Genomic DNA, 12,974 nt, shown 5'->3' with positions numbered 1-12,974 from the left:
TTAGCTAAAGATTAACTGTTAAAATAAAAATAAGGAGGACACTCTTTTTTATATCAGGAGCAGGATGGAGACCAAAACAGAAAACAAACACAAAGAGCAGATGACACTGCTGACCTGTTAGCCAAAACTAGCAAAGCTACTGACTGGGTTCTTTTCATTTCACAAAATTTCTTTCACAATTTGAATTTAGTCTCGATAATTTGATGAATTTGATGGTTTAACATTGTTTCTTTTCTTTCTTAAAGGTAGCTGGAGGAGGAACAAGGTTATTATCCATGTCCTGAGAGTCTCAATGCTTCCAGAAGACTGATCTGGCCATCAAGCCAAATACATTTTAAAACCTTTGTGATGTGAGTGTGTCTTTTCTTAATTGAGTCAGTGTTTTATTGAGTCAGTGTAACAGTGATGTGCTGTCAATGTGGTTTTACTGTAAAATATTCCAGCAATGATATAAATGCACATTCAAACATGCAACAGAGAAATTTGGAACAAGTCAGGCAAGTAATCTGACCATTCTTTAAAGCCCTACCTACTCTAACACATAACACACAAGAACAGGAAGTTAACTAAAGAGATAACAAAACTCAGAACACTCAGAGTGCTGTTCTCTCTCTCTCTGTCTCTCTCAATCAGTGTGAGTGAGTGCAGGAAAATGGATCAGTTCAGCTGTCCAGTGTGTCTCGATCTCCTGAAGGATCGAGTGACTCTCCATTGTGGACATTGTTTTTGTAAGGTGTGTATTAATGGCTGCTGGGATCAGGAGGATGTGAAGGGTGTCTACAGCTGCCCCCAGTGTAGAGAGACTTTCACTCCAAGGCCTGTTCTACGCCGGAAAAACATGCTGGCTGAAGTGATGGAGAAACTCAAGAAGAAGAAGAAACCCCAAGCTGCTCCTCCTGCTCACTGTTACACTGGACCAGGAGATGTGAAGTGCGATTCCTGCACTGGAATAAACCACAAAGCTCTCAAATCCTGTCTGGTGTGTCTGGCCTCCTACTGTGAAGATCATCTTCAACCTCACTATCAGTCTCCTGCCTTTAAGAAGCACAAGTTGGTTGAAGCCTGTGCAGAGCTCCAAGAGAAGATCTGCTCTGAGCACGACAAACTGATGGAGATCTACTGTCGTACTGACCAAAGCTTCATCTGTTATCTGTGTACGATGGATCAACACAGAGGCCATGATACTGTTGTAGCTAAAGCAGAAAGAACTGAAAAACAGGTGAGAACTGGATCTTATTATTCTTTTCCAACTCAATATATACAAATTTCTTTTTGTATAAAGTCTAATTCTATATACATTCTAATGACATTTCTATTCAATTGATTTGATCTGTTATAAGACGCAATCACTGTGAAGTGAATTGTTTTATTAAAAGTGTTGCTGGTAAGGAAGTATTAAACCAGTCAGACCAGACAGTGTACTTTAAACAGCCAACACCCAGCAACCTTCTTACAGCATTTTACAGCTAAAGTCTTAACAAGACCATGTTAAAGCTCTGTAAGCGTTATTACTGTGTTGATGTTTATATTATTTTCAGTTAACATTGATATTTCTTCTAGCTGATTTTTTTTAAATTTATTTAAATGTTTCCCATTTTTGCTATGTTTATTATTATTTTTTTTTTACTATAATTCTGCAGAGCATGAGCTCCAGAAATAATGAAATGTATTTTATTTGGTCTCAGAATGAGCTAAAAGAGGAGCAGATGAAATCCCAGCAGAGGATCCAGGAGAAGCAGAAGAAGGTGCAGGAGCTGAAACAGACTGTGGACACTATTAAGGTGAGGAGTGAAAACACACACACACACACACACACACACACACACAAAGAGAAAGACTTTAAACAGACCTCCATCATGTGTGTGTGTGTGTGTGTGTGTGTGCTAGCAGAAGCGTTCACAGGCAGCAGTAGATGACAGTGAGAAGATCTTTACTGAGCTGATCAGCTCCATGGAGAAAAAGTGCTCGGAGGTGAAGAAGCTGATCAGAGCTCAGGAGGAAGCTGAACTGAGTCGAGCTGAACGACTCCTGAAGCAACTGGAGCAGGAGATTGCTGATCATAAGAAGAGAGTCACTGAGCTGGAGCAGCTTTCACACACACACGATCACATCCACTTCCTCCAGGTAACACTCACTGTCTGATCTACAGAGGCCGCTGTTCCTCACAAAGTTTCCTCCTAAAAGCTAATTAGAGCAACAATAAATGTTCCTGTCTGAGATCACAAGTGTGTCTTTGTGTCTGATTCAGTCTGAGATTCATTTGTACCTCTCCTACACTTTTCTCCTTCTTTATTATGTGTTTCCTCTCTGTAGAGTTTCCCGTCTCTCTGTGTTCCTCCTGGATGTGAGGACTCACCCAGCATCACTGTCAATCAACATCTCTCATTTGATGGAGTGAGGAAATCTCTCTCAGATCTGAAAAAACAAGTTGAGGAAATCTGTGAGAAGGAATTCAACAAAATCCATCCACAAGGTAAACAAGCAAACATTTGTGCTGCATCACATTAAAGAGAGCCATAAAATTCATATAACAGTAATAAGCAGTAAGCATTAACAAGACTGCAGAAAACCACAAAGTATTAGCATTAGCCTTGAAAACTACATCAAGACAAATTTACCAGATACATAAAGTCAACAGAACTTAATCACAAATCCACAAACTAATCTTATATTTTAGAGAGAACCGTAGTTACCTCCATGAATTCAAATATGAAGAGTCGCCCCACTGAGATGGTGACATTGTTGAGGTGTCTGTCTGAAACCAGATAGGAATCAAATTTTTTATATTCCTACTTTTAACTGTTTCCACATCATGTTTTCCATCTCCATTTTATCTCTGTGTTCCCACAGCTGGAGCAGTTCCGATGATTTTACCCTCAGAACCAAAAAGCAGAGAAGATTTTCTGCAGTGTAGGTGTAAAACACACACACACACACACTATATTTGATATAGAGCAGCATTTGGTGGGCAAACACAGACAGGTGTCTCTCTCTCACACACACACTTATTATAAATCCTGTGATTAACATCTAACCTGTGAACATTTTACTTTTTAGTTTTCTGTTATCTGACTCTGGATCCAAACACAGTACATCATGAACTCATTCTCTCTGAGGAGAACAGAGCGGTGACACGCAGTAGGACAAAACAACAATACTCTGATCATCCAGAGAGATTTGATTACTGGTGTCAGGTGTTGTGTAAGGAGAGTGTGTGTGGACGCTGTTACTGGGAGGTGGAGTGGAGCGGTGATGTGTCCATATCAGTCTCATATAAAGTGATCAGCAGGAAAGGAGGGGGTGACGAGTGTTTGTTTGGCTACAACAGTCAGTCCTGGAGTCTGGTGTGTTTTTTGTCCTCTGTCTCTTTCTGTCACAATGACATTGAGACTGAGCTTCACGGTCCAGCGTCCTCCAGAATAGGAGTGTATGTGGATCACAGTGCAGGAACTCTGTCCTTCTACAGCGTCTCTGACACGATGAGGCTCCTCCACAGAGTCCACACCACATTCACTCAGCCTCTATACACTGGGTTCTGTATAGGTTCTTATGACTCAACTGTGAGAATAATGTAATCCAATATGAAATGTTAGTAATAGCTTCAGTGGTAATATTTTGTACAGAAACAGTAATGAATGTAACAGTAATGCATTATTATTATTATTATTATTTACAAAATTAAATTCAGTAGGATTTCAGTGCTGTATAAGCTGACTGCTTTTGACCAGACTTATAAAATATTAAGTAACTTTTTTTAAACTCTGATGAATGTATGTTTACATGATGTTTTCATGTTAATAAATCTCATTAATGCACAAAATTTCCAATATGAAGCTTGTAAAAATGTCTTATAGAATTCTGTTTTTTTTTTTTTAAGAAATAATAAAACTTACTCGAACTTTTGGATTTTTCTGCTGCTGATGTGTGTTCATGGGGATATTCACGAACATCACGAATGATTCACGGTGCCTGTATTAATACATTTCTGGGGTCAAACGCATAGTGTAAATTATTTTAAGAACAGATACAACGCAGAACAGGATTGCCAACAGAACGTATTGTTTATTTCCTTCTGGTTACTCTCCTTTTTTTACACCTGTCTGCCTGTGTCCCTCTTTTTCTAAAACCTGACTACCCGCCTCCTCCCGTATAACACCAACCTTAAAGGGCTATGGCAACATTTAACAACTCTACATCCCTTCCCTTAAATAACACTCAGAGACTAAACATACAAACATAGTATTCGAAATTAACTAAGGAATAAATACAACATAACGTAACATTGTGGACAACTAAAAAGACTGTCCTTAACGAGTGAAATAGTCCTGATAACGAGGATTGGGATGGCTAACTCTTCCTGAACGAGTCACTACAGGCTGGGCAATTGCAGCAGCACCAGTGGCAGGTGCTTCACCCTGAGATGGCATCACTGCAGGTGAAAGGGGGTTGTAGGAGGTGGAGCTGGTGAAAGGGGCCTATAATCATCCTCCGCACCTTCAGCGGGTGCAGGTTCTTGAACATGGAGAAGGAGACGTCGATTACTTGTGTACTGTCTGCCCTGAGAGGTTACCACATAGCTGTTAGGTTGAGAGGCAGAGCCCTGTATGACCACCAGTTTATCGAAACCCCGAGCTGTCTGCATCCTTACTGTCTGACCCTGTTGTAAAGGTGGAAGGGTGTGGGCATTGCGATCATAGTATGCTTTGCTTTCCTTTCTTCTCCTGGTCAGCACTGTCTTAATGCCACGGCATACAGAGGGTGTCATTCTGTCTTTCGACTCAGGAAGAAAGGTTCTTGTACGCCTGCAGAGGAGGAGTTGGGCAGGAGATGGCAGGTCAGCACGTGGAATATTACGCAGATGGAGTAAAGCAGCCTGTATGTCACTGTGCTCCCTATCGCACTTCTCCATCAGATGTTTGGCAGATCGCACGGCACGCTCTGCAAGGCCATTAGATTGAGGGTAGTGAGGGCTACTCCGAATGTGCTCGAAACCCCACGCACGTGCAAAATCTGTAAATTCACTGCATACAAACTGCCGTGCATTGTCTGTCATGAGCGTCTGGGGAATGCCATGGACTGCAAAGTGTCTCTTAAGTTTCGCAGTTACCGTGATACTCCTCATATCAGGTAGATGGTCGAGCTCGAACCAACCAGAGAACGAGTCTACTAGAACCAAGTGCATTTTACCATGCCATTCAAATATGTCTGCAGCAGTGAACATCCAGGGGAGGTCAGGAACATTGTGCAGCTGCATAGATTCTCTTGAGTGATGGGGCTTGAGGGCATTGCAAGGAGCACAACGAGAGAGTGCTCTCTCTATATCACCATACATCATGGGCCAGTACATTGTTTCTTTTGCCCTTCGTTTTGTGGCCGCCAGACCTGGATGGCCTTGATGTAGCTGAGTCACATAGTAACTTTGTAGCGATGGTGGTATTAGGAGTCTCTGTCCAAGAAAAATCAGTCCATCCTCAACAACAAATTCCTCTCTCATGGCAAAGAATGGGCGGAGATCATGTGAAAGCTCTTTGACCATTCCACATCTTGCTTTAACAGTCCATGTAGAGGGCCTGTGACGTCACTACAGTGTGGAATGAACTTCGATAAGTAGTTGGTCATGCCGAGAAACCGTTGCAGGGCCTGTTTGTCCTCAGGTTTTGGCATTTGGCGGACAGCTGTAGTCTTGTCAGGGTCCGGTTTAATGCCGCCAGCAGTCAGGAGGTGACCTACATAGGAGACAGAGGTGACACGAAATTGGCACTTCTCCGGGTTTAATTTCATGTTACAGGCACGGATTTTGTGAAGTATCTGTTTCAATCGCTCATCATGTTCCCGTAGTGTGCGCCCCCAAACTAGGATTTCATCTACCACGATCTGACATGGTTGTCCCTCAAAGAGATGCTCTATGGATCGCTGGAATACTTCACCGCCAGTGGAGATCCCGTAAGGCATGCGCAGGAATCTGTACCTGCCAAAGGGTGTCATGAATGTGGTCAACTTCGATGATGCCTCATCTAAAGGGATTTGACAAAATCCACATTTGGCATCGAGGATACTAAAAACCTTGGCACTTGGCATATCAGCTATGACCTGTTCAATGGTTTTCAATGGATGATGTGGCCTTAGGAGCACCTTGTTGAGATGCACTGGATCTATGCATATCCTTATAGAGCCATCTTTCTTCTTGGCAGCAACCATGGCAGATACCCATACCGTGGCATCAGTTTCAGGGGTAATGACACCCAATTTAGTCATTCTCTCAAGCTCTGCCATGACTTTTTCCTTCATTGCAATGGGCCCTTTCTTAGGAGCACATACAGTGGGCACTACTGACTCATCTACCCGCATGTGATAAACGACAGGCAGTTTGCCAAGCACTGTGGTGTCAAACAGATCACTGAACTCCTGAACCTCTGGTTCTTGGTTTTGCACTGTGTGCACATGTGGTCCTAACTGTATCAGACCCATTGCTATGCTGTCTTGCAATCCAAGCAGTGGTCTCACATTACGATGTACAACATGGAATTTGAGTTGGCCTTGTTCACAGTCTAATATTGTGGTACCCTCAGTGTTGATAGATTGCCCACCATATGCAATGAGATTCACTTTTTCAGCAGTGTTTATGTGAGCTGAGGGTACAATGAGGTGTAGCTGTTGGGCAGATATAACGTTGCATTTTGCACCTGTGTCCACTTTCAGTTTTAATTGGCCAGACCCATGTTTCAGATGTAGTGTTGTAAATATTTCACCTTTCTGAGAGACATCATCCTATCTCTCGCAATAGAAAGTGTCCTAAGGCGCATCCAGAGTTGTGTCCAGTTCATTCACTCGATTAGACTTAGAGTTTCTGACTTGTGCTGCAGTTCGCTTAGGATGATAATCACGACTCTGAGACTGTGGTGCTGTTTTGTGTGATGGATCCGATCTGCAGCACTTTGCAAAGTGGTTCCATTTACCACAGTTGTTGCATTGTTTATTGAAAGCAAAACACTTGAGTTTGCACTCACCTATCCCTACTTTTTAGTTATTATAGATAGGTTAGATCGAGGAACTAAGGAAGAATTGACGCAATTGTTGGTACTGCAGAGCCATCGGACACGTGAGAATATTGCTTTGTGTTTGTCCTGGTGGATTATGCGGTGCGATATTCTGAAGCAGTGCCTCTGCACAACATCTCAGCATGCATTGTTGCAGATGCACTCGTCTGTGTAATCTCCTGAGTTGGGCTCCCAAAAGAGATTCTGACTGAAAAGGGCACTAAATTTATGTCACAGACACTATTCAAGTTTTACCAATTATTAGGGATTAAATCGATTTGCACCAGTGTTTACCATCCACACACAGACTAGGAGAAGGATTTAATCAGATGCTAAAAAAACATACTTTGTAAGTTTGTTCAGGAGAATGCGCAAAATTGGGATAAGTGGCTCAAGCCCCTATTACTTGCAGTAAGAGAGGTCCCGCAAGCCCCCATGGGGTTCTCCCCATTTGAATTACTGTACACGAGCAAGCCTCATGGCTTCTTAGATGTCATTAGAGAAAATTGGGTGGACAGACCTTCTAACAGCAAAAATGAAATTCAATATGTTCTGGACCTGAGAGCAAAACTCCACAGCTTCAGTCAGCTAACACAGGAAATTTTGCATCAGACCCACGAACGACATGCCAACTCTATGACAGGGGTACTTAACTACAGTAATTTGCAGATGAGGTAATCATTTTACCAACCACGTCGAGCACTAAATCACTTGCAAAGTGGCAAGGATCTTTTGAGGACACACGGCAACTGAGAGAAGTTAACTGTAACGTCAGGTTAACAGATAGAGACGATGCACTTCCAATATACCTCCTCAATCTCCTGAAACCATAGGTGGTTTCTGTGGCTCTAGTGACGGTGGTCCCCGAGAGGGAGGAGTTGGGACAGGAGGTAAGTCAAAAAAATGTGTCCCAATTCACCCGGCTCCCTGTGGAGACTACCTCTCGCTGTCCCAGAGAGCACAGTTTGACAGGTTGCAAGGGGAATTTTCTGATGTTTTCACCTCTACCTGTTCTCCCGGACCTCATAGAACACTGCCGTGAGACTCCTTCTGGTGTGGTTGTATGTAGCCGCCCACACTGGTTACCTGAACACAACAAAATGTGGTTCGTAATGAACTCTAGGCTATACTCCACATGGGAGTAATCGAGGAGTCTCACAGTGATTGGAGCGGCCCAGTGGTCTTGGTGCCCAAGGCTGACAGGTCGATCCATTTTTGTGTGGATTTTAATTCAATTCAATTCAATTCAGTTCAATTTTATTTGTGTAGCACTTTTAACAATGGACATTGTCACAAAGCAGCTTTACAGAAATATATAAATTCAAGATATAAATTTTAAATTTATAAAAATTTATAAAACTCCCTGAGATATGAGGAATGATATGAGGAAGAAGGCATTACAATAATCCAACCTAGGGGTAACAAAAGCATGAACTAGTTTTTCTGCATCATGTAGTGACGTTATATTTCTTATCTTAGTAATACTTCTGAGATGACAAGGTTAACCTAGTAATATTAGCAATATCTACATGAGCTTCAAATTAAAGACTGGAGTCAGTAATCACACCAAGGTCATTTACTGCTGCACATGATGAAACAGAAATGCCATCCAGAGATACTATGTAATCAGAAAGCTTACTTCTAGATGTGGTCCTATTACAAGTACTTTTGTCTTGTTAGAATTAAGTAGAAGGAAGTTAATAAGCAGTGTCTAATGTCATTTACACATTCCTCAGCTTTATTAAGCTTGTGTCTGTCATCTAGCTTTGCTGAAACATACAACTCTGTGCCATCAGCATAACATGTTTATGAATAATTTTACTCTGAGGTAGCATATACAAAGAAAAAAGCAGTGGGTCTAGAACAGAACCTTGTGGAACACCAAACTTTTCCTTAGTATGGGTATTGAAGTCACCATTTACATCTACAACCTGATAACGATCAGTCAAATAAGACCTGAGCCAGGAGAGAGCTGTTCCCCTAACACCAACAACATTTTCTCGTCTATCAAGGAGAATAGTATGATCAATGGTATCAAAAGTTGCACTAAGGTCAAGCAACACAAGCAAGTAGACACAACCCTGATCAGAGGCCAGTAGTAGGTCATTTACCACTTTAGCCATCGCTGTCTCTGTGCTATGAGGAGGCCTTAATCCTGACTGATACATTTCATGAATGTTATTCCTATGTAGGTACGAGCATAACTGCTGTGCTACAACCTTTTCTAGGGATCTTGGAGATAAAGGGGAGGTTTGATATTGGCCTATAGTTGGACAACTCACAGGAAAATCAATGCGATGTTTAAATTTGATGCATACCCGAGGCCTCTCATTGACGAACTGCTCGATTGCTTATGGCGCGGCTCACATTTGTTCGACACCAGACTTAACCAAGGGGTACTGGTAGATTCCCTTGTCTCCAATATCTTGAGAAAAATGGCCACTCCATTTGGGTTACACCAATTTGCCACCCTTCTGTTTGGTTTGTTTGGGGCCCCAGCAACATTTCAACATCTCATGGACAGCAAACTCGGCTTGCACAACGCATATGCCACTGATTATTTAGATGACATAATCATTAACAGTTATGATTGGCAGCAGCAGTTACAACTTCTGAGGGCTGTCCTGAGATCCTTGAGACAGGTGGGATCCACAGCAAACCCAAAGAAGTGTGCAACTGGACAGGTGGAAGTACAGTGTTTGGGCTTCCACAGGGGCCATGAGCAGGGATGTCCCCAAATTGATAGGACAGCCACGATTGCAGCCTGCCCAACCAAAAAGGGGGTGGGACTGGCTGGCTTTTATCAGAGGTTTGTACATAATTTTTCAGACATCGCCAGCCTGCTGAGTGACCTCGCTAAAAAGGGAGCGCCATATCCAGTCCAGTGGATGGAGCCACGCGAGCGGGCTTTCTGCCAGGTAAAAGCGGTTTTGTGTGGGGGCCCGCTGTTGCATTCTCATGACTTTTCTCTCCCTTTTGTTCTGCAGGGTGGTTGGTAAGGAAGTATTAAAGAAGTCAGACCATGCAGTGTACTTTATACAGCCAACACCCAGCAACCTCCTTACAGCATTTTACAGCTATTTATAGGTTATATTTATAGATGAAGACACACTACATACTGTGTAATATCAATGTGTTACTGTAGCGGTGGGCAAAGATTTACTCTGTGATCAGGTGGACAGTCACTCAGTTTTCTTTTATTGAACCTGGGACAAACACGACCAAAGGCTGGTTAACATACAGTGGACCGATGTTGCTCGGAGGTCTTAACTGAAATAAACAGAAGTTCGGAGTTCACATGAAGGTTAATGGCGCAGTTAGATACCCTCGGATTTATCGTTGCAAATATCATACATTGCACTTGACCGACAGAATCTGAATTCTGATAGATGAAAGAAGTAACCTTTTGTGTGATTCAAGCTCTAAACCTGCACTTGATAACCATAATTCATTTTTTCTTACAACAGAGCAATCATCGGAGCAACTTACAGACAGCAAAAGATGTAAGGCTCTTCTGTGGACCACATAGTGCCACCCTGCCATATAAGGTAGGCGAATATATGATACAAATATATGCAAATATAGTGGTGCAACAACTAATGGTAAGTTTTCCCAATTTTGGCATGAATTTAACAGCAATATTTGAGCTCCGTTACAAATGGAACATGCAAAACATGTTTGAAGTCTCATTTGTGAGTACACACCCTCAACTAAATGACATGAAGAGTGATTGTGGAACTGGAAAAAGTGGGAAGAACTCTGGGAACTTGGGCTGGAACCCTGGGCGGCTTCTGCTTCGTTCTAAATAACCAGGCCTCAAAGAGCTGTATCTTACGAGATGTATCTTACGAGTCTTTTCCAAAACCCTGTAGCTCTTGTTCTGGGTGTAGGAGTCCTGATCAGGAATGAGGTGGATCTGGAACCTCTTCCAGAAACACCAGGCACAAAGCAGGAGAATTCACCCCATAGGCCAATGTGGGGCACAATACACACATTTACACCTAGGGGCCAATTAACATTTTTAACATAGCCAGTACAACTATCTTTAACATAGACAATACACCTAACTGCATGTTTTTGGGAGGTGGGAGGAAACCCAAACAACCACAGGCAGAACATGCAAAACTCCACACAAACAATAACCCAAGTTCAGTCTCAAACCCTGGACCAGAGCTGAGTGGCTGTACTGCTACCCACTGTGTTCATAGGGGACAACTAGGTTTCAGGCATGATGTTTATCACAACCTTTAGTTATTTCATAACCCCATTTAATGGTGTGCAGGTTAAAAAAAGAACTTAATCTGCCCGAATGTCAGTGGATTCATGGTGTATTTCAGTACAGAGAATATTTCTGAATTGTTTTCATGTTTTTGTAACAAAAACAACATTGTTATTTCAGTCAGTTGCCATTTTCACACAAAACTAAGCATATTACGTAATAGGCGCTGGAATAAATATGAAGGTAGAAGTTACTTTGTTTTGGGTCTCTATTTTAGTTAGTCCTCGAGGCAATATTTCTGGTTTTAATTTATAGTATTAATGTTTTTAACCCAATTATTTCTATTTTTATTTATATTCTTTTACTATAATCATGTAGAATATGAGCTCCTGCTGCAGAAATAATGAAATATATTTTATTTGGTCTCAGAATGAGCTAAAAGAGGAGCAGATGAAATCCCAGCACAGGATCCAGGAGAAGCAGAAGAAGGTGCAGGAGCTGAAACAGACTGTGGACACTACTAAGGTGAGGAGTGAACAGAGAGATTCTCCTAAACACACACACACTCACACACACTAAATAAACAAAATAAAGTCTTTCTCTTTGTGTGTCTATGTGTGTGTGAAGGCGCTGCTATTTATATCTTTGATAATCTTGATACAGTCCATGTTTTAACTGTAGGATGATGTAATTTTCTGTATTCTGCGTCTCTATTATTTATGTCCTGTATTACAACTTGCTGAGTGAATATAAATGAATTGTGTGTATGTGTGTGTGTGTGTGTCCTAACAGAAGCGTTCACAGGCAGCAGTAGATGACAGTGAGAGGATCTTTACTGAGCTGATCAGCTCCATGGAGAAAAAGCGCTCGGAGGTGAAGAAGCTGATCAGAGCTCAGGAGGAAGCTGAACTGAGTCGAGCTGAACGACCCTTGAAGCAACTGGAGCAGGAGATTGCTGATCTTAAGAGGAGAGTCACTGAGCTGGAGCAGCTTTCACACACACACGATCACATCCACTTCCTCCAGGTAACACTCACTGTCTGATCTACAGAGGCCGCTGTTCCTCACAAAGTTTCCTCCTAAAAGCTATTTATTATGTGTTTCCTCTCTGTAGAGTTTCCCGTCTCGCTGTGTTCCTCCTGGATGTGATGACTCACCCAGCATCACTGTCAATCAACATCTCTCATTTGATGGAGTGAGGAAATCTCTCTCAGATCTGAAAAAACAAGTCAAGGAAATCTGTGAGAAGGAATTCAACAAAATCCATCCACAAGGTAAACAAGCAAATATTTGTTCTGCATCACAGTAAAGAGAGCCATAAAATCCATATAACAGTAATAAGAAGTAAGCAGTAACAAGACTGCAGAAAACCACAAAGTGTTAGCATTAGCTTTGAAAACTACATCAAGACAAATTTACCAGATGAGAAAAGCAAATGGAACTTAATAGGAAATCAACAAACATCCTACATGTTTGGAAAAAATCGTATGCCTTGAAGTCTGAACATCTGGAAAGTCGCCCCACTGAGATGCTGATGTTGTTGATGTTTCTGTCTGAAACAAGTGAAGAATCATATTTATATTTCATCAATTTATAATATTTTTCATATTCAATTTTTCATGTTCATACTTTAAACAGTTTCCACGTCATTTTTCTGTCTCCATTTTGTCTCTGTGTTTCCACAGTTGCAGCAGTTGAGATGATTTTACCCTCAGAAC

At 41.8% G+C, this 12,974-nt stretch overlaps 1 protein-coding gene across 1 annotated transcript; it reads left to right on the top strand.

Annotated features, from left to right (window-relative positions):
- The first annotated feature begins 586 nt into the window (after positions 1–586).
- LOC128320188 (tripartite motif-containing protein 16-like) lies at positions 587–3,893 on the top strand. The gene is made up of 6 exons (XM_053239849.1): positions 587–1,219; positions 1,686–1,781; positions 1,891–2,124; positions 2,314–2,473; positions 2,851–2,910; positions 3,058–3,893. The coding sequence occupies exons 1-6, from the start codon at positions 653–655 to the stop codon at positions 3,573–3,575; spliced, it is 1,635 nt and encodes a 544-aa protein (XP_053095824.1). The 5' UTR covers positions 587–652; the 3' UTR covers positions 3,576–3,893.
- Positions 3,894–12,974: the final 9,081 nt, after the last annotated feature.

The sequence above is a fragment of the Pangasianodon hypophthalmus genome, chromosome 14 (assembly GCF_027358585.1).
Source record: "Pangasianodon hypophthalmus isolate fPanHyp1 chromosome 14, fPanHyp1.pri, whole genome shotgun sequence".
NCBI classification, from domain to species: Eukaryota; Metazoa; Chordata; class Actinopteri; order Siluriformes; family Pangasiidae; genus Pangasianodon; species Pangasianodon hypophthalmus.
This window is presented reverse-complemented; position numbering and strand designations above follow the sequence as displayed.